This window comes from Suillus fuscotomentosus (genome assembly GCF_016647785.1).
Source record: "Suillus fuscotomentosus strain FC203 chromosome Unknown F5891scaffold_30, whole genome shotgun sequence".
Lineage (NCBI taxonomy): Eukaryota > Fungi > Basidiomycota > Agaricomycetes > Boletales > Suillaceae > Suillus > Suillus fuscotomentosus.
In genome coordinates, this window is record NW_024539542.1 from 70,873 (window position 1) to 96,307 (window position 25,435).

The following is a 25,435-nucleotide window of genomic DNA, read 5'->3' on the forward strand; positions in this document are numbered from 1 at the left end:
CAACGGTCCTAGCAGACCTGAGATGCCAAACAGGCGCATGGAGCTTGACTCAACGGCCCTAGCACGCCTAACTTTCCAGACAAACGCTTCGGGAGTCCTGATCACGCGCGCCTTCACTCTGGCGATCCTGACAAGCCTGATGGTCCTGATGGTCCTAACGGGCTTTTTTAGGCTGATCAAGAAGCGATCTAACCATGTCATTTGTCCGATGGAGGTACGTTGTTCTCCTTCTGCGTTGTTATCCTGCATGACTCTGTACTTTTCAGCTTCAAAATAGAGGGTGTTATAGCGCCGTCGATCACTATGTACTTTGAACATTATTTTTGTTATATGAGCTTTATTGTTATATCTTTATGGATGATACATACACGTTGCTATATATGATTTTGTTGCATAATGCTTATCATTAGGAAATATACATTTTTATGGACTGAGGTCGGATGCATCAAGAACCATGATCACGATTCAACTACTCGAATTGTGCTCATGCACACAAACTAAAACTACAACGGATAGCTGCAGCCATTTGTGTGCCGCAGATCAATTTGATACGCATCCCCCTGAAGATTACCCTGTCAACTACGATGTCGCACTGTTTAACCAACGCTCTTAATGATTGAAACAATAGAATAAGGTATTGACAAAACAAACTTGCCCAGAGTCTTCTCACAATCAATATCTACGGCTCGAGAGTACTATGTAATGACTGTCGAAACCTCTACCCATCGCGACGACCATGGATGCACTCAACCGTGTCAACATATGCTACATTCCAGACAGCGAAAACATTACTTGTAACAAACAGTTAGAACGACAGCATGTAAGATAGAAGTACTTTGTACAGTCGAAGATCCGAATACAAACCATACAATACATGAATAATAGAACGACTTCAAAAAACCGACAGCTACGAGATGAAAATGATACACTAGTGCCACAAAGAATACGTTACAAGCCTTGAACATGTTTGTTCTTTTCGCCGCATTCACGAATGGACTCACTCAGGGAGTGGGTCCAAGCGCGATTGCAGCGCAAGCTGCCATACATGCCCCAAGGGCTGCATTGCAAGCTATAATGACGGGAGGGGCCGCAGGCAATGCGACGCCGAATGTAAATCCGGCTGCAGAGTAGCACGCAACAGCGATTCCGTTGCAGCCTGCTAAAAAAAGTGGAGACAGCTGTACACGATGATCGTGCTCGTTGACCTTACCAGTTTGACAGATAGCATATGCGATTAGGCCTGCGACTACGGGCCCAGCTGTTGCAGCGAGGATAAGGATAGTAGTAATCGATTTGAACTTCATCTTGTGGATAGTTAGCGAGTCAACGGGAGACTCGATTGAATGAGATGGTGAAGAAGAACCTGGTGCGGTGTAACTCGATGCCACTAACGCAGAGTCGAATCATTAGAGCGAGAAGTCAGGAGAGAGTATCGAGTGCGAAGTGATTATATAGTACCCCTATGGAAGCCAATTTCAAAAAGGCGACACCCCTGTCACGCGCACGTCCGAGTCGCTGAAGCGGATTCCGGGTAGCTACGACATAAGTTATCCACCGCAGACTAGTACTCATCATCGATATTGCGGGAACTTGACACTCACGTTGAACTTCTGTCACATCAGAGAAATATTCTAACCAATGCTTCTCGTAAAGGCTGAAATACAGCACAGGGAGGGATCGTTTGCAAGGCTTCAGTCGTTCGAACCACTGTGACTGAGTCTGATTCAGCTGAAAACATGTACAAATAAATAAAGACAGGCCCAAGACTCGGACTCGATCATCTTGAATGGATTTGTCCTTGCAATAAGTATTGTCACTTGTTGGACACCGTTGCCCCGGTATTCGCACCTAAGCGCTAAGCATCGATCGGTGAGGTTTCTTGATAGCCTTTTGCCTGATTAACCTGCTTCGGCTTTCGAGATGACAAGCTATTCATAGTTCAGGCTAACGGGCGCTTATGATAGTAATCCTCATTGCAAACATGTGGACACCACGCCTCCTACTTCCATTCCACCAAACCACGCACATCCACCTATCTTTCTCACTTACTACATCTGCAAAACCACTGAAATGAACGCTTAACTTACGCGCGTTACGGACACTTACGAACGCTTACGACTTCAGTAGCGCACTCATGCGATTGGTGGAGATGCTGAACACCAATATAACGCACTAGCATCTGGCTGATAAAACTCAAGCCTGATTATCTTTCGGTGATAAGATGCGATAGCAATAGTCAATACAATTGATCATGCTAATCTAGCCACGGTCTACGCAAATTCAGTACTAAATGTATGGTAGCTCTCTTTGTCCGCAAAGTTGTTCAAAAAGAAACGCTCGTGGCGTTCCAAACAAGTGGCCGACGAAATATCACTGGCCACTTTCTCGCCGAAACATGGTATGAGTTCAATAGCGTGTGTTACGTCTGTAATTTGCACCACAGCGCCCTGCCTATAACGATTACCAGTATTATCTTGAACGTACGAACGCTCCACGGTCCACATTGAAAGTTCGGGTTGTTCGTCAGGAGAGGCGATAAAGTGGAAGTATTGGACGTAAAGAAGCGGAGTAGAAAGGTATGTTGGAAGGTCTAAGTTGGATCCTCGTCGAATTATTGGCTGGAAAACCAGTCGGACCTGTGCGACACGACTGCCTGGAAGAAGTGATAAAATCAGTACTAAAAACCAGTACAAAAACATACATACTCGTTTGGCCATCATCTCTCATGGTTTCAATGAGAACTGTATCACAGTTGCCGAAGGGGAAATCCTCACTAGGTGGGTAAGCTTGTATCACTCTGCTTGGCATTATGATTCGTGGCTGGAATGCTGAGCGAAGCTGTAGTCGGAATTTGTTCCACGTAGAGAGGCGCCCATATTTGCCGTCCCAGAGGCTATGCTCGCCCATGGACTGGGATGAACGATGCATGAAATCGGTGAGCATGATATCAAAGTCAGGGAGCGAGTATTTTGTGCGAATCTCAACTGGGGACAGAGATTTGTAATCCGGTGTTACATTCAGTTGAAAGGCGGTGAGTGCATCTCCAGAGAGAATGCCTTTGAGGAAGTGGTTGCGGACAGGTCGAGGACCATGGACGGACTTCGCTTCGTCAGGGAGAACTCGGGAAACCCAGGAGAGCGCAGGGTTGGTGGTTATGACATCTTCATCCTCGGCATGTATAGCATTGACTAGTGATGCGCCGCGAGAATGCAACAGCGCAAACAGGTCAAAGATCTCCATTGCTTCTTGCCGGTTCAGGATCCGCACACACTGCAATGCAAAATCTTTGCTTTGCCGACTTGTCCGACTGAACAGATCCTTACAGTGTGTGATGAGCAAGCGCTCCGTCACATCAGCCGAAAACTGCATCAGGGAGCCCAGTCTCTCCACCGTCCCGCAAAAGCTTTGCAGTAGCTCGAGTTTAGGGATGAAAAAATCTTCTTTCGCACCGTTCTTCCCCCTCCTTGCCTCAGCATCAACGATGGCATCCTTGAAGGAGTGGAAATCCGCAAGTGCCTGTGCCATGGACTTCAGTGAGTCAGGTGAATGAACTGGATTTTGTGCGAGGTAGATGAAGTCTATGAGGGCACGAATTGCACGAATGAATCTGGGTGGAGTGGCCCCTGCGATTGACGCGACAATAGTGCGTTGGATATCTCTGTGCTCACGCCCGGTCATTTGCTTAACGTGGGTGACACCTTTCGCAAAGTGGCGTGTCCCAACACGTTTATGCTGAATGGCGAAGCGGGCATCGAGCTCATGCTTGCCCACGGCCTCCTTGACCCAATTGAGCGGATGATCAAAGAAAAACTTATGGCAAGTATGGAGGATTTCAGCAGCAAGGAAGACAGACGGACAGGCGTACTTCCAATCACGCCAAAATGGCATATGAACTCCGGAAAGATAGACGGCTTTAGCCGCTTTCTGGAACTTGTCCAGGTCCCAAGGATCAATTGTTTTGGATATGTCGACAATGAGTTGTAGCGTATGCCGGCCAGTACGAGGGGGGTGGAGTGTGCCATCACCGAATTCCTTTTGTGTTGCCATGGTCAGAGGGGATGCACTTTTACTAGTTGCAGCGATCATACTGGCCTCTGGCAGGTCGCATACATGAGCAATGAGAGGTGTAAAGACATAACGAATATATCGGAAGGGATCCGACATGAAACAGCCTTCTGCTGCTGCGGCCTTGAGATTGGCTAAAATGAGATCCATACATTTGTGCCATAGTCGTGCCTGTAGGATTGTCTGATAGTCCGGATGCACTTTGAACTTGACAATGGGCATATAGCCTACACAGCGCCAAGCTCGTAACGTTGCCTTAGAGCGAACTTCGGAGTCGATATTGCCGATGGTGATGAAGACCGGATGCATCTCGAGCCCACCGGTGACTCGTGTTACAGGAGTTTTATCGGAACCTAATATGATTGGGACTTGAGTTGCGCCCATAGGAAGATGATCCTAGAAAATCCATCAAATTACGACCAGTAGACTGACAGCAAATATACCTGAATTTTCCATGCCATGTCAGCGCTCATATAATCTCCATATTCGCGCTGATCTCCAGCTTGGACGACATGTGGGTCAAATGTCATATGATTAGCAAAAGTTGGATCGCTGAAAAGTTGCTTGACCACATCTAACGCATCGCGCCAAATGAGCTCTATAGGCTGAGATGTCTTGTAACCGGTGAATGCGATTTGAGAGACTTTCCACTCCGTGAAGCAGGGTAGCGTATCCATCCAGCCTATGAGTTGATCCTTCGAAGTGAAAGATGGTCTTTCACGAGTGTCAAACTGTGGGCATAGGATCAGACTTGAAGGTAGGAGCTTAAGTTCACGGTTACCCATGTCAGCTTCAAGAACTTGGCGATCTGAGTTTGAGTAAGATTTTTGACCAAGAACTTCCCCAATTGCCATTCGGCTTCGTCATGAAAAGGGTAGTAAGTGTTTTCCTTACGCCGATATGCATACTCGTCGTCTTCCAGCTTATCGAGCATGTTTTTGCCAGTTCCGAAAATGTATCCAGAGTGTGGATGACAACGACCAGTAGCGGGTATATAGCCAGTCGGATGGTTACCTTGACGAAATGCAGGAGGGAGAGGCAATTCTTGTGGACGTGCATCGGATGGCCAGCAAGTAGACTGAGAATTGAGATGGGCTGTGATTAATTCAATCGTTGGAAAGGCTCCTTGACAGTTGGGACAAAGCCTGTCAAAGTATGAAGGTATGTCTGTTCGTTGAGCAAAAATTGTACGCACATTGTAAGCTTTGCTTTGCGGTATAAAGTTGTATACACTCTGGCAGCACACTGCAAATAATCTTCAAGTCTTTGAAACTCCGCTGACCTGCGCATTTGCTCAGAATCATTAGCAAAGTACTCAGTAATACTCGACTTCTGGATGATGAATACATCCTCTCCTCCATGCTCCCCCCCTCGATCAAGCAGTCCCTCTAATTCTAGCGGAGCTTCTAGCGGTGGAACTCTTGTCGAATCATCAACATATGACCTCGCCAAATATAAAGGCTTATCATCATCCGGAATTCACGTTCTGTCCAAGCAGATAAACTCAGACAAATCCCCCGAATCGATGATCTCTGTGCTTTCTCCAACTGGGTCACACCGTTCTCTCCCCTTTATGGATGAAGTGCCGAGCCCTCCAGATGGCAAAGAGAGCCTATTCTTTAGGCATTCTGATACTCCACCTCCAGGTGCTTCCCCTCGTGCACAGTACCTGCGGGAACGAATGTCCAGGAAACATCAGCCATACCCTCTCCACCCAGCTCCACTAGAGCTTCGGTTTGCAGCTCGTGTAACAGGGAGGGTACGCCAACCAGAATTCACTCCCGAAGAAACTGAACAGGTATTTTTTCTTACAATCGTTCATTCATTCTCATGTTAATTATTGCAAGAATGAACAACTAGTGGAGAGAGGCTTGTCACAATTGAGCCTCGCAACTCTGTACAAGGCATACAAAGCGAAGCTGGCTTCCCGTGAGACTGCGCGCCAACGTCTGTTGACGACAACATGGGAGATTGAAGAGGCCGAGCGCTATACAGCATTCCTTGAAGCACTCCATGTCGAGAGTAAACGGTTCCTGGGGTTAGAGGATGCCAAGTTGGAGAAAATGAGAGAGTGGTTTTCTTCCCGTAACCTGACAGAAGTTGCAGACGATACCAACTACCTTCAAGCTGTCTACGATGACGAATGCGAGATCCTCCGATCTCTATCTACTCAGGCACGACAAGTCTCAAAGATCTTAGGAAAACATTCCGATGATATATTCTCGGCATCCACAGGTGAATCTACCAGCAAATCGCCCTTAAACGTGCTCTCGGTCGTAGAAGATGAGGATGATTTAGATGATTTCTCGGACCTCGAGGCCTGATAAGATCTCCAAACGTGGTATGTACATGCGCATGTGACGGCTGATCTCCCACGCTGATTTCATATCTAGTAGATAGCCCTGCTTCTTTGCCGTTTCGCTGTTTCATCAATTTTTCCCGTCACTTATGATCTTTCGTTTTGTACAGCTTGTACAGTTTGTACGTGTTATTACCTGCATACCAGAATCAAAGTGCCCGTTACATCGATAACCGATGACTTGATTGTTTCCTTCCCCTACTACAATCGTATCTGACTTGCTCGTTCCCCTCTACTAATTCTGCTCGCCAAATGCAAGGTACTGGACGCGGTACCAATACCAAGCGCAAAAGCAAGGCTACCGTCCCAAAACCATCTCGGGGATCAGGGCTTAATCCGTCGGGACAGCCAGCCAACGATCAGCTCAACATTCCCTCAGAACGACTACGAATGCCCGACAATATGTTCGATCCGTATGATCGAGGTGGAGGTGGGCAAGGGAGCCATTGTGAGTGAATTATGAAACTGCGGACTCTCGATGCTGACGAAGACACGCCCGACACTTAAGCTGGTTCGATACCGCCACACTTTACCCTTGGGGACGACGGCAACTTTGACATAGACGCATTGTATGGTCAGGCTGGTAGGTCGCCGATCACACTCAATGATGCCTCAATGCTAACAGCATCAATTCCAGGTAGACAGACGCTGACAGACACTTTGAGGTCAGATCCCTACACAGATGCAGACCTGCCCATGTCGCGATGGACTGGGCATGCGCCAGATCGCGGAGTACATCTAGTGCCGGCATACAAGCCAACTGATCTAACAACAATGCAGAGAGGTGAGATACCTTCATCCGATGTAGTGCATGTGAGTATCGATTCATTTGTTGGATGCACCCTGCTGACGCATTTGACTCTAGACTACAGGGCCTGCAAGGACCGTACGACGTGTGACCCGGCAGGTGTCAATGCCCTCAACACCATATGCGGTTCCACGAACTCTGGTGAGTTCTGATGCGCAAAGCCCTGTCGCCATCGAAGTGCGCGCTGGGCCTTCTGTGATGGAGCCGTCGTCGTCGTCACAGCCTCAAGACATTACGCCTACAAAAGAGGTCCGTCAACAAATCGTATGCAAGGCGAAACATGGGGTTGTTGGTTGGCTTTTCACGAAGTATGCGATGTCGCAAACTGCAGCAGATCGGAAACGCCTCATCAAGAAAGCCATTTTAGATGCAGTCCCAAGAATTTTCTCGTCGACCGGTGAGTTTTTTTATTAGATTCATCCATTACATGCTGCTAACAGGCTTTATAGTTTCATTCAATTCCCTAGTCACTAAAGAACAATATCGTTCTGTATCCCAAGCACTTACAAATGCACGCGGCAAAATTATCGACATTGCTCGCAGCGGTGTACCTCATGCGTACGAGCTATACCGCCCGAGTGGATATACGGAACGGACACCAACTCAATACCGGGTGCATATAGCTACGACACTTACCCGTACAGGCTCGTTGACGGTCATGCACTCGCATCATTTTGATCCGGTATGCGCATTCATTTTCGGTGCAACGAAATGTCTAATTTTCAATTAGGATGGTAACATACATGTTCACAGTCATTTCGACCATTCGTTCATCAAGCACGTCGTGATCCGGTTCATTTGGTATCTTCGACACGAAACCTTCCTTGGCGAATCCCCCCTCACGAAGATCAACTACATCATCGCGATTGCCGTAGCGGCTGTTTACTGTGTACTGCAGGAACAACGGATGCCGATGCCATCCATTGATCCCTTCACAGGTCTGGTCCATTACAACAAATTTGTTGAGGTCATCGCCGTCCTCGATGGTCTTGATGGAGAAGATAAAAAGGCGCTGGAAAGTTTTAAGCTTGATATGCTCGAAGTTGGACCATCGCAGATGCGCACTAATATTGAGGCTGATGATGATGATGATTTACTATACGAGTAGATAACATAGATCAATACAATGATTGTTTTCGATAATCTTGATAACGCATCTTTGCATAAATTGCCTGATATTACCGGCTCAGGGTGTAATATAACTAAAAGTATGCTTTACGAACGCAAACCTGAGCTAGTCCAAAAATGAAATGCTCAAAAGCACTTTAGAGCGAGCGTCGACCAACTCGGCTTTTTAGATGTAGATGGTTGAAAACAATCCTCCTCGCAAGAACCGCTGGAGGCAGCTCAAGCCAAGTCAATCAGACCCTCATTTGGTAGAGGAGAGAGGCAGGACGACAGCCAGTCCCGATGTATGAACTTTCATCTTAGCAACTAAATCATATCTAATCCTTACAGCCGTCCTCTCTCTCGCCTTCGAGGAACGGATCTCATGCACGACGCCCAGGTCCAGTTTGCAAGCTCTTTAGCAAGGTGACCAAGCGCTTCGCTCGAAGCGCTCGACAATCCCCAAACCCTGAACGCACCGCTGCAAGTTCCAGCCTGCAGGACATCCAACCTGTTCAGTCAACTAAGGTATGTGTAATCTAAACTCTGAATGTGCCCCATGTGCTATGATTCGTACCAATCGCTTCTGCTGGATCTCACCCCTCCCACTCTCGAACCAGATTGCAAGGAGTCTTCTAATTCAGGGTTCGTACAAGTAAGTTCGACAAATCAAGTTAGGACCCGTCTCTTTGCACAATGTGCTGACGTCCATACTCAGGTCGAACATCCCGACCCGGAGGTTGTGCGCGAAAGAATCGCCAATGCTAATCAAAGTCTCGCAGGCGCCAGCCACGTCCCAACAATACTCCAAGATACTTCTTCCGCGGCCAACAACCTACCATCTTCTTCTGATACAATCGATACGTTCTCCGTGTTGCTCAAACCCTTGAAGGCATTCAACTCCATCGCCAACGCGATTGCAGATGTACAAACAATCTATCTCTCTTCTGTACGCGACTAACATTCGTGCGCAGGTCCATCCCTACGCGAAGGTCGCACTGAGCATCTTCACTTGCGCATCCAAGGTAGGCCTCTTACTGAATCATCGCCGTTGCAGGTTGACAAAGTTTCGGTAACAGATGATTCTCGATCAGGCAGACCGTGATGTCGCTGTCTCTCTTCTCCTCTCAAAGATATCTGAAGTCTATACTTTTATCACGGAGGAGGAGGAATTGGCTAAGATTCAGTCTATGCTAGCGATATATGGGAAGATAGCGCAGCAGACGCTGGAGTGCGCTGATTTCATCAGCCATTACTCTGAGACGAAGAGCGCCTGTGAGTCGATCCCACCGTTTAGTTCCCCCAGGCTCAATGTTACCTGTTCGTATAGGGATAAGACTTGGCAAGCACGTTTTCGATGAAACGGACACCACCATCGAGAGCTACAATGATGTCCTTGACAGTCTCATGCAGCAATTCCGAGACCGGGCGGCTCGTGATACCGTGGTGGTCGTCCACCATATGGGTACGAGTCGGTTTTCAGGTCTCTTTGCGCCTCATCTGACGTACCACGATCCCTGGCATAGCTGAGAGTCTGGACCTCGTAGGCATGGAGTACGCGACGGGCGCCGGATTAAATACGCCTAAATGTTGTTTGCCAAATACTCGCCAAGACCTTCTAAAGGACATTCAGAACTGGATCAGCAGCACCGAGGAGGGTGCTCCACGGATCTTGTGGTTGTCTGGCACAGCAGGCAAGGGCAAATCGGCTGTCGCCCATACAATAGCCAACTGGTACATCGAACACGGTGGTCTCGGGTCATGCTTCTGCTTCGACCGTACTCGGCAAGCGGACCGCCGTCAAGACAAAATATTCACGACGATCGCAAGCGAATTGGCAGACTGCAACCCCATCGTGCGGCGAGCGTTGGCGCAGGCAGTTCGTGATCACAACGGACTCAAGCGGACTCCAGATATCACAAAACAATGGCAGGAACTAATCATCGGACCCACAAGCATAGCCTCAAAAGCGATCGCTGCACCCTTCCTGATTGTCATCGAGGCATTAGATGAGAGTGGCGAAGCTAATTCTCGGGAACAGATTCTTTGTCTACTGGCCGGCAAATTAAACACTTCCGCTTCACAACTATCCGAACTCCCAGCCAACTTCCGCATCCTTGTCACTTCCCGCCCCCTCGAAGACATTCACAACACTCTGCACGCTGCGCCACATGTTCGCCATATTTCCCTGGATGATATCTCATCTGAGTCCACAGAACTCGACATCGAACTTTATATCTCACACAGGCTGAAAGATTTGCGTCACATTTTCAGCGATGACCACTTCAAGGCGCTCGCTCTGAAATCTGATGGCCTGTTTGAATGGGCTCGTCTCGCCTGTGAGTACATCAAGAGCACGAACATCGTGAGCCGAGGCCCGATGCGCCGTTTCCACGACATTTCCGAAACATCTGCCAAAGGCGTACATCTTCTGGACGAGATGTACCAACGCATCTTGGCAGATATTATGCCAAAGCACATGCATGAGGAGGCGATTCCTATCTTTCGGTCTGTGATGGGTCAAATTCTTGCATCGTCGGAACCACTTCCCATCAATGCGTTGAACACGATGCGAGGGTGTTTCCCATGGGATGATGACCGCTACGACGTAAAGTTGCTCATGGGGCATCTTGGCTCGCTTGTCTCCGGCACCTCAGATTGTGATATTCCCATACGCCCCCTTCACGCATCATTCTATGACTTCCTCACGGACAAATCGCGGAGCCATGACTTCTTTGTTGATGCATCAGCGGCGCATAGAGACCTTGCCTTCGCCTCGCTTCGGGTCATGGACTCGGAGCGCGGGCTTCGCTTCAACATCTGCTCGTTAGAGAATTCGTACTTGCCCAACTCTTCCGTCCCTGATTTGGAGAAACGAGTGAAAGAATCCATCCCGACTGAGCTATCATACTCATGTCGGTTTTGGGGGACTCATGTCCGCTCTACGTCCGTCGAATCACCGCTCGCTAATGAAGTCGAGGCTTTCTTCGATGGAGAGCGCCTTCTTTGGTGGTTGGAAGCACTGGCTCTGATGAGAAGCCTCAGTGGCTCGGCAGCGACCCTCTCATGTATTGCAGATTGGTTTTCGGTGCGTAGCTCAAGCTCATTCTTTTCCCAACAAATTCTTACGAGCAGTGGGGTGGTTGTAGGGTCATGCCGAGTTTACGCATGTCAGTGATGCTATCAGGGATACCCTGCGTTTCGTCCGCACTTTCGCACCCACCATTATACGCAGCACTCCCCATTTATACCTGTCCGCTGTACCATTCGCTCCAACGCAGTCGAGAATATTTCGCAAGTTCGCCGCAAAGTTTCCTCACACTCCCCGCATTGTCGCTGGCCACGTCGAAAATTGGCCTCCGATGGAAAAGATAATCCATGTGAATGACAGTGTTTTGTCGGTTGCAATGTCACCAGACAGAAAACGCATTGCATGTGGTTTATACCGTGGAACGATCCAGGTGTGGGATACGGAGACTGGCGAGGCATTGTGTGCCCCTCTTCAAGGCCACACTAGCCCTGTTGTGTCTGTCGCATTCTCACCGGATGGACATCGGGTTGTTTCAGGTTCATGGGACAAAACAGTCCGGGTGTGGGATGTAGCAACTGGCAAGGCATTAAGTACCTTCCAAGGGCACACTAACTTGGTCCTTTCCGTCGCAATCTCGCTGGATGGAGATCGCATAGTATCGAGCTCAGTTGATAACAGTATCAGAGTGTGGGATATGGAGACTAGCGAGGCAGTGGGCGCCCCTCTCCAAGGACACACCGGCTACGTTCGCTCTGTTGCGATCTCGCGAAATGGGCACCATATTGTGTCCGGTTCAGATGACAAGACGATCCGGGTGTGGGATATGAAGACTGGCCAGGGAGTGGGTACTCCTCTCCAAGGTCATACCGACATTGTTTTGTCTGTTGCAATCTCACCAGATGGAAAGTCCATTGCGTCTGGTTCACAAGACAGCACGATTCGAGTGTGGGATATGGAGACTGGTGAGGCATTGCGTGCCCCTCTCCTAGGGCACACAGGCTCTGTTCAGTCTGTTGTATTCTCGCCAAATGAAAATTGTATCGTGTCTGGTTCAGATGACCAGACCATCCGAGTGTGGGATGCGAAGACTGGCGCGGCATTAGGATCCCCTCTTCAAGGCCACACTGCCTTCATTCAATCTATCACAGTCTCGTCGGATGGAAGTCGCATAGTCTCTGGTTCAGACGACAAGACGATTCGGGTGTGGGATGCCGATACTATTACGGGCAACACAGCAGACGCTACCTTTCAAAGCCACACTGGCTCCATCAACTCCGTCGCAATCTCGCCAGATGGACATCGCATCGTGTCCGGTTCAGAAGACAAGACAGTTCGAGTGTGGGATATAGAGACTGGCAAGGCATTAGTTGCGCCTCTCCAAGGGCACACTGAATCTGTTGAGTCAGTTGCAATCTCGTCGGACGGGAAGTGCATTGTGTCTGGTTCAGCTGATGCGAGCATTCGTGTGTGGGATACTGGGACTGGCGAGGTTTTGGGTGCGCCTCTCGAAGGCCATACTGACACGGTCAACTCTACTGCAATCTCGCCGGATGGACATCGCATTGTTTCAGGTTCACGGGACGCAACAGTCTGGGTGTGGGATGTAGCAACTGGCAAGGCATTTGGTACTCCTCTCAAAGGTCACACTAACTCGGTTCGGTCCGTCGCAATCTGGCTGGATGGAAATCGCATAGTATCTGGTTCAGATGACAGGACAATCAGGGTGTGGGATATGGAGACTAGCGAGGCAGTGGGCGATTCTCTTAAAGGACATTCTGACTGGGTTCGGTCTGTCGCAGTGTCACCGGATGCAAAATATGTTGTGTCTGGTTCAGATGACGGAACTATCCGTGTGTGGGATATGGGGACTGGCATGACATTGGGCACCCCTCTCCAAGGGCACACCGACTGGATTCGCTCAGTCGCAATCTCGCAAAACGGGCACCACATTGTGTCCGGTTCAGATGACAAGACGATTCGGGTGTGGGACATGAAGACTGGCCAGGGAGTGGGTCCCACTTTCCAAGGGCACACCGAAGGTGTTCTGTCTGTCGCAATCCCACCCGACGGCAAGCGCATTGTATCTGGTTCAAAAGACAAGACCATCCGTGTGTGGGATATAGAATTTCTTAACCAGCCCCACCTTTCCAAAGCGCCTGCAATATGCCTTTCATCCAACCCATCCTACGCTCTTCATTCCGTCTCCTCCTTTCTCCAAGATTTCTCACCCTCAGTCTCTGTTGTTGCGGGCGATGATGGATGGGTTGTAGGTCCTGACGGACGCCTTCTTCTCTGGATCCCACTCAATTTTCACCCACTCATATATGTACCAGGCAACACGCTCGTGATACCTAATCATGCCTCGCAGTTTGATTTGAGTCATCTTGCGCATGGGACGTCTTGGCACACGTGTCGGGAACAGGAGGCTGCTTTGTCTTCGTTATGATTCCCTTGTATGTTGTGTCACGCAGTACACGCGATTCGTACCATACGTTTTTGTCTTGGCCAGGACTTATTCAGTTTACTTCCTCACGCACAAGTCCATTTTCGCTAATACACAATGTTTTTCATGATACTCCGATTTGTACTAAAGCACAACCGTACATTATGTTGTCTCTACTATCGCTGTCAGCTTCTACTTGCATCACAAATCACATCCCGTCTCTGACTCCTCTTGTGACCCGGGAAGACAAACAATATAATTGACTGCACATGACCTGCCCTGCTTTTCCCTGCCTAGCAGTCGAGTGAAAACTGGATCGAGGGGAAGATGACAGTATGATACCGTTCAGTGACCCGCATCTATTCAAAATCCTCATGCTTTCATAAAAACCTGTCGGTATTACCCTCACCCAGCGTATCAACATCCTACATCACAGGCACAAAGGTCAAAACTAGAAGCAGCGCAAAATAGGCACTTACATTGATAATTAGCGTCCCCGTCATCCCATCCAAATTCTGACAGCATCTGGATATTGAATTTCTTGAGCTGCAACGCGGGACGCTGCATGGATCAATGTCATCAGATCTCGTTTCGAAAAGCAAGACAGCAGAACAGAACGAAAGAACCGGCGAAGGAAGATGACGAAAAAAATACTCACTCTCACTCAGTGATCCCAATAAAACCGGGATAGAACCTGTTGTAAAGAGCGTGGGCAGAACCAAGACGCTCATAATCGTGCATCAGGCAGGAATGATGGGTGACGCTAGGAGGGAGATTGCTGCGGTGGTCTAGCTAAATATTGGTACGGTACCAGGATGGAGCTGAGCGCTGAGCCATCAATGCCTTTTCCCCGCAGGTACATGTATGACATAGAGCAGCATAGAGCCCTTTTGATTTGTCATAAAAATTTCGCGTAAGTCACCCGAGTCTTCGCAAACTTCAATTGAGTTGGATCAAAGTTGGATGATCAACTCATGCGAGACGGTCCTGTCAACCCTCTGCGATAGTCATCGCCGGTACAGTTCCTGCCAGTGCAATCTCTTCAACCCATGTATAGCGGAACAAGCTGGATCCGATACTTGCGTTTCGGGCCAACATCTACCAACGGGTCATACACGCTCATTAATTTGAAGCCCTGTTACGATGGTTCTTCCCATGTAGGAAGGGATAGTGCACCTTGTTAACCTAATCCTCCAAAGTCAGCTGAACTTCATTTTGGACTTCTATCTCGTGGTCCAAGTCCATTTTCATACTCAGAAATAGGCACGAGATGTGCAGTGCCCGTCGCGATTGATATCAAAACCACTCCTCGACATCTACTCTTTCTCAACTCGACTTTGTTGGCATACGCAGCCCCTTTCCAGGATTAACCTTATGGTTCGAAAATTGACATTTGGGCGTGTCTTCTCGAGATCGAGGGACACCGACCGACCTCCAGCGCCCCCTCATAATCCACCACCACTTTCTCCGATCAGCATCGATTTGCCTCTCTCCCAAGGCAGCAAGTTCAAGGAGGAAGCTGTTTCTGCCATTTTCACGGCTACTGCCCCTACAGAGAGTATTACAGGCTCACTCAGGCCGTACCCCACTCCGAAGCTTCAGAAACGACCTCGCAGGGTCATCACGACTGCAGCTCCTACACACCCTATGTTTTTACATAAATTCTCCCCGATATCTTCCATGGCTAGTTCAACGGCTTCATTTGAGGATTCGTCCCCACTCTCCACAGTATGTTCATATCATTCCTAATGCTGAATTATGCCAAGCGCCAGACCTATTCCTTAGACTCAACAACATCAACAACAACAACAACACATTCCTTCTGGCGTGACTTCGTTCTGCCCAGCCACGCATCCTGCTGAGTCTTTCACAGAAGACTATCGTCTCCAGATCCCGCTCCACCAAAACCCCTACCTCACCGTCCTCGAAAAGACATCTCCTGAACAATTCATACGTTGTCTTCACCTCCTTCGAACGTCTCTCCCCACCAACCTCGATGCGGTGCGTGACATCATGCCAAAACCCAACGGATTCGTGCATACGGTGCTTGAGGCATACAATAACCATCGTGCGCTCATCCTCCGCCCGGACGACATCTGGACCGCGATCCTCATACAGTTCAGCTTCTTCGTGAGCGCAAATGCTGAGCAACTTAGTGCGCACTTTGCAGCCCACGGTCGGGAGGAGCTCATCATCACTGGCGATGGCCATCGTGACACGGCAGATTATACACCCATGGCGCGCCAGATGTTGGACCTTATGCACACGCGTGTAGTGGATCCGATGCTGAGGGATTGGATCATGCCTGAATTTTCAACGACGACGGATGTAGACCGGACAGTGTACGCGATGTCGATGATGGCGACGATGAAAGAGTATTTTCGCTACAAGTTTGTACTACGGTGTGGGATACCGGTTGTGACCCTTCTGGGGGAGAGACATGACTGGGAAGCAATCCTTGAACGACTAGAACGACTAAAAATATACAGCATAGAAACAATAGCGTGGTATCACCTCCTGCGCCCTATCATCTCTCGATTCGTAGCCACCTTCGACGCACCGTCCAGCCCCGAAAACCTCGATTTCTGGTCCAAAGTCGCGCACTACGAGGGAGGCGGGAGCGGGCCGACCTACCTCTCAGGCTGGATCACCGCATTTTGCGTATTCAACGAGCAAGGCATGTGGCAGGGTCCCCCGCTAAATGCTGAGCGCATGCGGGAAGACGCGCCAAAGAAACTGCTTCGTCCTGTAGATCCACGGGTGCTGAGTGCAGCCCAGTTTGCTGCGGTGTACACTTTCCGTGGAGCGTGGCGTCCTTTCCTGGTACTCGACGGGATGCCGTATCCGATCATCGATGATGAATGTGTACCGTGCGGGTACGCTCATCTCGATGTGAAACTGGATGATCATGGACACTTGTTTGATACGGTGATTGTTGCTGGTGCAGTTGGCACACAGATCTGTTCGAATGATAAATCGGAGCTGTTTAAGAACGGGATGCGGGACAGCGTGAGGCCAGTGGTAGGGTATTGGTACTTTATCACCGGGGCAGGGTGATTATAGCGTGGGCTCCTGTGCTGCTCGTACTTGTTCTCTGGTTCTCAGAGCTTTCGTGATGTCTTGTTTTGGACAGTCCCGAGAACGCGCCCTCCGAGAGATATATATTATCTTATGTGGATGTCGTTTATGCTCACTTGTTACGATATAGGAGAGAGGATTACTACGCTGTTCCAGGCTGTTTCTCTCCCAATGTTCGCGGAATATGCACACCACTTTGGATTTGGACGTGCAAATACAATTTATCACTGACCAGGTGCACCCTGCGACGAGATCCCAAGTTTCTATGTACGCGCTTTACACCTGTGTGGGGAGACATTATATTAATTATAAGTGGATACTAATGCACGGATGGGCCTTGCATCTCTCGAACTCAAGTACACAGCTCGGCCCGATTCTTTCGTCCGAATAAGACCCACTACACATTGAAGCAAGCCGGACTCAAATCGGGAAGTTCTTTGTCCACGCAATCATCGATATCCCGGACCGCGAGTGGCCTCGTGTTTGATATCAAAAACGTTTTCAAGTTGCTAAACCCCATGTGGGTTCGCTCGTTGATAAAAACCGAGATCCGGGAAAGAGCTTCACATGCATGTAAGTAAATGAAATCCGTGCTCTGCCTTTTGTGCTAATCTCTGGGCCGGTATAGCAACGTGCGATCACGAGCGCTTGAAATTCACTGGTTCGTACCTTGAGCTTATCGACGCATGGCATACATGGCATGAATTGACCGGGTGGGCTATCAAGATATTCGTCACGTCGAGTATCCCGTCTTTCTTACTGAAGACCTGTTACTAGTTGAAAAGGTGGTTCTGGAATCAACGAGTCCTCAAAGGATGCCCAGTTCTAGCGTGATTTTCCAGCTGAGGTTCGTTATATCGCTCACCGACACGCCATCCTGCGGTTGGAGTGCCCCCTGTGCAAAGGGTGGTAACGCAAGTTTCTAACTTCTCCGTGACAACTTACCGTCGTATCAGGAGGAGATCCGATCTACTTTCCGCTTGACTGCAGAAAACAGAGTAATAGCCATTCCAGATATCCCTCTACGAGGAAGAAGCTCTACTTTTCAATTCCCAACGTCCCGATCTCGCATAAAGAAGACGTTCGCATTGATGTCAGTATGGAAAGAGAACTGATCCAGGACCATTGCATGATCGACAATTTTCAATTGTGAAATTCAAAACATGTACCCGGCGACAAATTGCGTTTTCATCCTAATTTGCGATTTTGTGATAGATCATACATGTGTAATAGACATCCGTGCCCAGAGATTACGAATGAAGCTCTGACGCTGCTCACACAAACAAATCTGTTCGCCCCAACGTCTCCGATATAACACCTACCACCTTCGCTTCAAACTCAAACACGTCCCCACCACGGTATGCCACAAGGTCCTGAGGCATCTCCCTCTGTACTCCGAGCGCCTTCTCGAGGTTTGTCGTGGCGAGCGCGAGGGCCGTTGCGCGATCAATAAAACCATTCGACGTTAGGAGGAACTAGGAATATTATGGTCAGGAAAAATGTCATGAAAAGCAGGGTTCGACTAAACGCACCCAACCGGCTTCGAAACGTGTATTCCGGGCATTGTACTCATCAATAACTCCAATGGCTACATTGACACCTGCCTTCAAAAGCGCAGTGACCAGACTCTCCTGCGTGATCGGCGGGCCAGCAAGTCTATGTGATGGTCAGGTTAGCACCCTTAGTCGCAAATGAGAGTGAAAAAGAAAGATAAGACTAAGAAGAAAAGGCACAAGGGTACTTACATCCTCCGCTGCTCCCAAGTCGACGGGAATGGCTTGCTCTGCGTGACGATCACGCTCACACCTGCCCTCGCAATCTCGTACGCGAGGAGATGAGCCTCAGTTGCCCCTGCGAAGGTCATACGAAGCTCCCTCCCGGAATGAGCCTCGTACTCATCTTTGAGCCGAAGCAGCGTTGCCATTATATCTGCACTCTCAACGTCCACGACGAGCGTGATTTTACCCTTGATTCTAGATATCAGTATTGATTCGATACGGGAGAAGCACAATAAACTAACCTTTCTAACCCTCCTGAGCACCTTGTCTCCACCCTCCCCAAACAACATGTTCCTAAGTGCCGCTATCTGTGTACTTACACCTATCCTTGAAGACATGCTTATGCCCACATGTAATGCGACTTCATCGACAACGCTCGCATTTTTCACGTTCGCATGCGCAGCTCCAGGTGAGAATGCAGTAGATACGCCCTGCAGGAAGGTCCCAGAGGGCGCAGTGATGGCCGTTGTGACGCCACCGCGATAAGCTAGCCTGCAATCCAAAAGGTCAATTCAGAAATGCAGACCCTGGATGAAAATAATACACACAGCAAATTCTGACCACCAAACATGAGCCCGTCTTGTGCTCTCATGATCGTGTCACCCAATATGGCAGGGAGATCCCCATCGAGAGGGTTATAGACGCTTCCATCGTTCGTGCTCGGCTCAAGCCTTATCTCCACGAGCCCCAGCGGAGCACCAAAGCTCGTCAGTCCAGGTGTGATCGTGCCGCCTTCAAGGTCCACGATATCGGCAGCCCCTTGTGCAAAGTCCGAGCATTGACTAACACACACCACTCGGCCATCTTCTACGCCCACCGATCCCACCTTCTCAGAAATACGCGCCACCCCAGTCGAACCCCCACCTCTCATATAAAGCCCCGAGACATTCACAAATAACGCCCCTTTTACGCTCCGAGGTTCAAGAGGGGGAATGCCCTCATGCGCGACAGCTGCCACCTTCTCGGAATCGAAATCAGGCGTGCGTGGGGACGTGGTGGGCCCCTTGGCAACATGGCGGCCGGGATGGGAGAGCTGAGGGATACCATCAATGTAGACCTGAGTGGGCGTTGCAGCAAGTGAAAGCGGATGGGAGGACCAAATCACAACATCTAGTTCCGATTAGACAATTAGACAGATCTTTCATATATTCCGAGCATGACGTACCGGCATCATATCCTGAAATCCAACCGAAACTTAAATTCCTCATTGAACTTATATAGTAGTCTTACATACCTGCTTTCAGCATCCCAATTCGATGGCCCATCCCCATGGCAGTAGCAGGAGTATATGTAACGGAGAGGAGCGCTAGTGCGGGGTTAAGGCCATAATAGTGCGCTTGGGCAGCTTCGTGCAGGAGGTAGCGGGAGTTGACAACCGGGTGGTCAGACTACGAGTACGAGTTAGTTGAAGCGAGATCGAAGCCCCACGACGGAAGTGAGGTGAAGGAGTACTGAAGGCGACATGTACCTTCATAACAACGTCGATTCCATGCTCTGCCAGCACGCGCGGTGCGAACTCCGATCCTCGATATGCCTCGCGCTTCTTCCTTCATGCAAGATCAACCGCATCAGCAGATTTGCAGGAGTCAATCCACATATACGTACCGGAAGTTGGATGCAAAGAGTGCTATGGCAGGCGTGCCACCCTAGTGGAAATGAATGTCATTAGAGGAAGTTGTGAACGGGCACCGAGGAGAGGAAAGACTCACCCAGGTCTTCTTCAGCAAGTCCGGAACAAGGTACGTTTCTCCAGCATGATGGAACGATGCTACTGGGAACTCGAACTCATTCGTAAGCTGTTCATGCGCATATAAATTAGAAAAGAATTATTCTAAGAAAATTTGAACGCACACGGACGATTCCGTCGAGATCAACTGCCTCATAGCAGTGCACGGAGAGCCTCACACGTCCTCGGAGCACGTCGACAAGGGATTCCCATTGCAGGTCTTCAGGAAATGCATTTCCCGCGAGGTCGTCCCAGGAATTAGACTCTGCTTTGGCGCAAAAATCGTCTTGAGCATCGCGTAGCTTTCGGGCACTGTCATAGGCGGCGCGGAAGTTCCATCCAGAGTCAAGGCGCGTCATGCCATAGACACGAGAGGGGTTTTCACCTTATGGGTAAGTGAGCGAGGATAATAACGAGGCGTCTTCTGGGACATACCACATGCATGCCTGTCAGGTATCATCGAACGTAAGGAAGATTTAAAGGTAAATAAGAGAAGATGGAAGGAGTAAGATAACAGACTTCATGTGTCGCCAGCGGGGCGTGAGAGAGTGGTCAAAGTGAGAGCCATTGAGGGTGTAGGGAGGTTCAAGGAGCATGGAAGAAGGCGAACGTTCGGCTGTAGGACGAAGCTTCATTATGAACGCTTGACCACCTAGTAGACAAGGTTTATGATCAGCAATTAGACAATGTGTGTATTGAGACAACTCTGACCGATATCATTTGCGCTTCCAGGGAGAATTTGCGCGGTTGTGACGCCTCCAGCTATGGCGAGTTCGTATGATGCGTCATGGGTGTTCAACCCGTCGATACTGCGCAACCAGGGCAAGATGGGGGCCTTGCGAGAGTTTGTGTCGCTTGCGCCTGCAGGAAATGGTACCTTATAGCTATTGTAGAGTAGCAAATGAACGCACCATTTAGCTCAGGCACGCTACCGACACCAATATGGGAATGCAAATCTACAATCCCAGGGGTCACCCACGCTCCGTGAACATCGACGACCTCCAATTTGCCGTGTTTTGACTCAACCTGCCGAATCAGGGAAAGAGGAACATTCCCGATGGCTTTGATGAGACCACGGTGGATGAGGAGGTCACCATTGAGAACCTCATGGCCGTCATTAGCAGCTGTCCATATAGTCGCGTTGCGTACAAGAACGGGAGGTGTGTTCTCGGAATCTGCGTAGCGGTCACTCTGGGTGCGGTCGTGGAAATTGGGTGGAGGCCCGGGTTTGGAGCGTATGTAGGCACATTTGGAGAGGATCTGAGAGCGACGAGCAAACTCCTGTGGACTGGATTGAAGAAACACCGAAGAGAGAAAGGTCGAGGAATGGAAAGGAACGATGCAGACGAGTGCGATGATAAACAAGACTAGGTAAGCCCAACGTCGAAAAGGAGGGCGGGTCGCCCACGGTGAGCTACCCATTGTGTTAGACGGTGCCAGGCGAACTTGACTTGAGTCTCGTCCGCATCGTAATAAAGTATTACGTTCGTGGGGAACATGTCGGCAGTATTGCGGTTATGAGCCTATCTATAGCTAGCTAGAGGCTTTGAACGAACCGAACTTCCGTAGGGGGGCCGCGAATGACTTGAAATAAAATCAGAGTCAAAAGCGTGACCTATGCACGGTATCGGGTCTGTGTGATTGTTTTCTATAAATAGTACTATTCTGATAAAACCTTCATCAGTACGCGCGAATGACGAGTCGATATCTTATCCACATGATGCATTGCCGCGCTACCGACATCATCCACGTGATTTTGACATGTCTGTTCACTGCGGCTAAAATTTCAGAGCACGCGTTCATCGATACATCCCCTGACTCTCTCTGACTAGAGACACAGTACGGAACCCATTCACCACGACCCGGAGCCAGCAAGGACATATTTCACTGCCGTTCTGTCCCATGGTACCGAAACGCGGCCACGACCGTCTCCGAAAGTATGCTATGCAAGCGACAAGCCTGAGAAGTGCGCAAAAAAGTTAGAAACTATAAGCGTTCTGGTTTCTGAGGTATAGTAAAGGTTAATATGGTGGGCTTCTGTTACCTGTACCCGCATGAGGCCCATGACTGCATGTCGACCTAGCCTTCTCAAGTTCTCGTTGATATCCAGTTGTTCGGCCCTGGCTGATTGGCCACGCACGCGGCACGTCAGATTCAGAGTCCAGACAGGCTAGTGTCCGCATTTTGATTGTAAGCCGGGATAAATTTCAGTGATCTCTTGGTTCAATTTCCGTTTGGATCGCAGAGAGGCCCCACAGAACCACATGTATGGCATCAGGGCGTCTCGGTCGTTACGGTCACCTAATGTGGATACTGAGAGTGCTTCCTGGTGATTCCCGGTTGACTATTAATCTCTTTTATACTGCGTGAACAATAGATCAGGCCCATCCGAACTCACCCACTTGCAACAGTGCAATATGGCAGCTCCGAGCGCTTCAGCAATTTCGAAGTTGCACCCGCAACCAAGCGCAGATGAGGCGACTCTCGCCAAGTTAGGATATAAGCAGGAATTTTGCAGGGAATTCACTCCGCTAGAGGTGCCTGATTTCAGACTCTTCCATGTACGCGACACAAGCTAAAAATTGCAGGTGGCTGGACTTGCATTCACCTATGTTGGAGTGGTTCCTTCTATAGTGTAAGTTGTCACTATGACGCAAGCCAATTTCAAATTGTATCATTAATGATGAAATACCGTTCAGCTCCGTGCTCTTCTATGCAATTCCAAACGGCGGACCTTTCGCGATGGTTTGGGGTGTAAGTTGTCATCACACGTGAAAATTGCTGTTTTGTAACATCTCACGTTTCCTCTGCGCAGTGGGCATTTGCTTGCCCCTTTATCATGTGCACCGGGTTGGCGTTGGCAGAGCTCGCATCAGCAGCACCTACTTCTGGCGGCGTATGTTATCGACGCTGTCGCCGTTCTGCATTTGACTTAACGCAATCTAGCTATACTATTGGACTTACTCTCTCGCTTCTCCACGATGCCGCAACTTTCTGTCGTGGATAGTTGGCTGTGAGTCCTACATTTTGATGCGACATGCAGCCAGTCCTGACATCTGCAGATTCGAACACCATAGAGATGATCACGGGAGTTGGTAAGAAGGTCTTCATTTTTTCAAATAGTCTCCCCCTGATCACGCGTGCTAGCTTCCGTAAACTGGGCTCTTACAATTCAAATCGTCGCAGCAATCACCATTGCCTCCTCTGGCCAGGTATATACGGCTACCAACCTACAGCTCTAGTAAGCTCGTTCTCATGCAGACATGACACTATTTATATTTGGGTGTTATAGTGGTATATACGCAGCTTTGGGTTTGTCACAAGCTGTCCTCGTGAGCCTCGGTACCAAAGTTTTGGCAAGGTTGCAGAGACTATTCACGTTGGTGAATGCATGGTAGGTGTTGTAGAATTCATCCATGATCATAGTTTCAAATCCTTCAATAGCCTTTGCTTCATAATCATCATCGCGCTTCCCATCGCAACGCCACCAGATTATCGAAACACCGCAAATTTCGCGCTAGGAGAATTCACTAACTGTATGTATCATCGTCCAATTAAGCTCGCAGCTCACAATCAGTTGTAGTGGCCGGCTGGCCTTCTGGATTCGCATTTATTTTGAGCTTAATGGCTCCTCTGTATACAATAGGTTAGACCATATTCTCTCGAATCATTGCTCCATGACCATCTTTGATCTACTAGGGGGATACGATGCTAGCGTCCATATGAGCGAAGAGGCCTCAAATGCCACTGTGGCGATACCATGGGCAATAGTAAGTAACATTAAAAACGACCAATTGCTGTATTTATCTCAGTCAGGTCAGTTCCATTATTGTATCAGCCTTCCTTGGTTTGGGTATGTGGAATGACATGTCACTCTGATCTCGGTGACATATTCTGATCCAGGAATCAACATCTCCCTTGCATTTTGCATGGGCACTGATGTCGCCGGCGTCTTAAGCAGCCCTATTGGCCAACCTATGGCACAAATCCTATTCAATTCGCTCGGGCAGCAAAAGGCCCTGGCTATATGGTGTCTCATTATTATAGCGGAGTAAGTTTAGTACCGCGTAGCGTATTCCCAGCCTAACAATAGAGCAGGTACATGGTGGCATCGAACTGCCTCCTAGTCGGCTCTCGTCAAACGTTTGCATTTGCTCGTGATGGAGCCCTGCCTTTTTCACGATATTTGTACCGGATCAATCGCTACACAGGAACACCCGTCAACACAGTTTGGTTCGAAATCATCTGCTCTCTGGCAATCGGACTTTTGTCGTTCGTAAGCACACAAGCCATCGATGCGGTATTCACAATTGCTGTCACCGCGTCGTATATCGCTTACATAACGCCGATCACGAACCGCTTTGTGTTCCAGAATGATTTTAAACCCGGTCCGTTTTATCTGGGGAAACTGGTGGGTCAATCGGCGCAATGTATTCCTGATCTAATATATGTCTGTGCAGAGCTTTCCGGTCTCTGTGATCGCTGTGGTGTGGATGAGCTTCATGAGCTTTGTTTTCTTTTTTCCCGCGACCCCACAAACAACGGTACAGGAGATGAACTATACAGTCGTGGTACTCGGAGGGTTCATGTTTTTGGCGATTTCCTGGTATTATTTCCCGGTGTACGGAGGCGTACATTGGTACACTGGACCCGTATCCAACACACCGGCCATCAGAGACGAAGATTCTATATCGGAGAGGAAGGAACATGATGCTGATATCTATGTTTCAGCGGTGGATGTATAAGTATTGTTCGTATAAGATTGTCGTGAAGTCAATGGTATACAAAAATGATACATATGTAATTAACTAACATACAGTGTGTTGCATACAAACTTAGAGTACGAGTTTTTCAAAATTTGGCCTCGCTGCCTTTACCGGGACTTTGTAAAATTGATCATGGCAAGTTTCACTCCTTGCTACGACGAAGCTGCCTGTAAAACGCTCGACAAACGTCTAGTCCCTCGCTCGTGCCTCGTTACGTAATAGACTGACAATTAAGGAATGAATTTACTGATGACGTGATTTTGACGTGTTACTG

The 25,435-nt window shown here is 49.0% G+C and overlaps 7 protein-coding genes across 7 annotated transcripts; 4 read left to right on the forward strand and 3 right to left on the reverse strand.

Moving 5' to 3' along the window:
- Window positions 1-804: 804 nt before the first annotated feature.
- F5891DRAFT_1036372 (uncharacterized protein) lies at window positions 805-1,482 on the reverse strand. The gene is made up of 4 exons (XM_041361835.1): window positions 1,441-1,482; window positions 1,371-1,405; window positions 1,211-1,316; window positions 805-1,178 (listed from the first exon to the last, which is right to left on the reverse strand). The coding sequence occupies exons 3-4, from the start codon at window positions 1,302-1,304 to the stop codon at window positions 949-951; spliced, it is 324 nt and encodes a 107-aa protein (XP_041225341.1). The 5' UTR covers window positions 1,305-1,316; window positions 1,371-1,405; window positions 1,441-1,482; the 3' UTR covers window positions 805-948.
- Window positions 1,483-2,270: 788 nt separating this feature from the next.
- On the reverse strand, window positions 2,271-4,999 carry F5891DRAFT_953217 (uncharacterized protein; the record flags this gene model as incomplete). Its single annotated transcript, XM_041375166.1, has 5 exons — window positions 2,271-2,653; window positions 2,706-3,930; window positions 4,111-4,461; window positions 4,494-4,796; window positions 4,847-4,999. The coding sequence occupies 5 exons, from the start codon at window positions 4,997-4,999 to the stop codon at window positions 2,271-2,273; spliced, it is 2,415 nt and encodes an 804-aa protein (XP_041225342.1).
- Window positions 5,000-5,404: 405 nt separating this feature from the next.
- F5891DRAFT_1231741 (uncharacterized protein) lies at window positions 5,405-6,389 on the forward strand (the record flags this gene model as incomplete). The annotated part of the gene is made up of 2 exons (XM_041369579.1): window positions 5,405-5,863; window positions 5,913-6,389. The coding sequence occupies 2 exons, from the start codon at window positions 5,405-5,407 to the stop codon at window positions 6,387-6,389; spliced, it is 936 nt and encodes a 311-aa protein (XP_041225343.1).
- A 287-nt stretch (window positions 6,390-6,676) lies between these two features.
- F5891DRAFT_1231747 (uncharacterized protein) lies at window positions 6,677-8,340 on the forward strand (the record flags this gene model as incomplete). Its single annotated transcript, XM_041369580.1, has 7 exons — window positions 6,677-6,872; window positions 6,933-7,007; window positions 7,062-7,156; window positions 7,205-7,237; window positions 7,290-7,629; window positions 7,682-7,914; window positions 7,963-8,340. 7 exons carry the CDS (start codon window positions 6,677-6,679, stop codon window positions 8,338-8,340), a joined length of 1,350 nt encoding a protein of 449 aa, XP_041225344.1.
- A 6,847-nt stretch (window positions 8,341-15,187) lies between these two features.
- Window positions 15,188-16,870, forward strand: F5891DRAFT_1189224 (uncharacterized protein; the record flags this gene model as incomplete). Its single annotated transcript, XM_041367118.1, has 2 exons — window positions 15,188-15,541; window positions 15,599-16,870. The coding sequence occupies 2 exons, from the start codon at window positions 15,188-15,190 to the stop codon at window positions 16,868-16,870; spliced, it is 1,626 nt and encodes a 541-aa protein (XP_041225345.1).
- An 879-nt stretch (window positions 16,871-17,749) lies between these two features.
- F5891DRAFT_1036409 (uncharacterized protein) lies at window positions 17,750-22,078 on the reverse strand. The gene is made up of 15 exons (XM_041361836.1): window positions 21,307-22,078; window positions 21,107-21,256; window positions 20,915-21,047; window positions 20,831-20,841; window positions 20,521-20,780; window positions 20,379-20,465; window positions 20,275-20,315; window positions 20,138-20,216; window positions 19,904-20,057; window positions 19,835-19,846; window positions 19,218-19,779; window positions 18,912-19,161; window positions 18,637-18,857; window positions 18,424-18,547; window positions 17,750-18,366 (listed from the first exon to the last, which is right to left on the reverse strand). The coding sequence occupies exons 1-15, from the start codon at window positions 21,815-21,817 to the stop codon at window positions 18,166-18,168; spliced, it is 2,796 nt and encodes a 931-aa protein (XP_041225346.1). The 5' UTR covers window positions 21,818-22,078; the 3' UTR covers window positions 17,750-18,165.
- A 734-nt stretch (window positions 22,079-22,812) lies between these two features.
- On the forward strand, window positions 22,813-25,273 carry F5891DRAFT_1278606 (amino acid/polyamine transporter I; the record flags this gene model as incomplete). The annotated part of the gene is made up of 15 exons (XM_041370322.1): window positions 22,813-22,956; window positions 22,984-23,030; window positions 23,095-23,149; window positions 23,211-23,291; window positions 23,342-23,408; window positions 23,458-23,490; window positions 23,543-23,636; window positions 23,688-23,789; window positions 23,840-23,931; window positions 23,979-24,041; window positions 24,095-24,165; window positions 24,212-24,248; window positions 24,299-24,446; window positions 24,494-24,806; window positions 24,856-25,273. The coding sequence occupies 15 exons, from the start codon at window positions 22,813-22,815 to the stop codon at window positions 25,138-25,140; spliced, it is 1,632 nt and encodes a 543-aa protein (XP_041225347.1). The 3' UTR covers window positions 25,141-25,273.
- Between the last annotated feature and the right edge of the window lie 162 nt (window positions 25,274-25,435).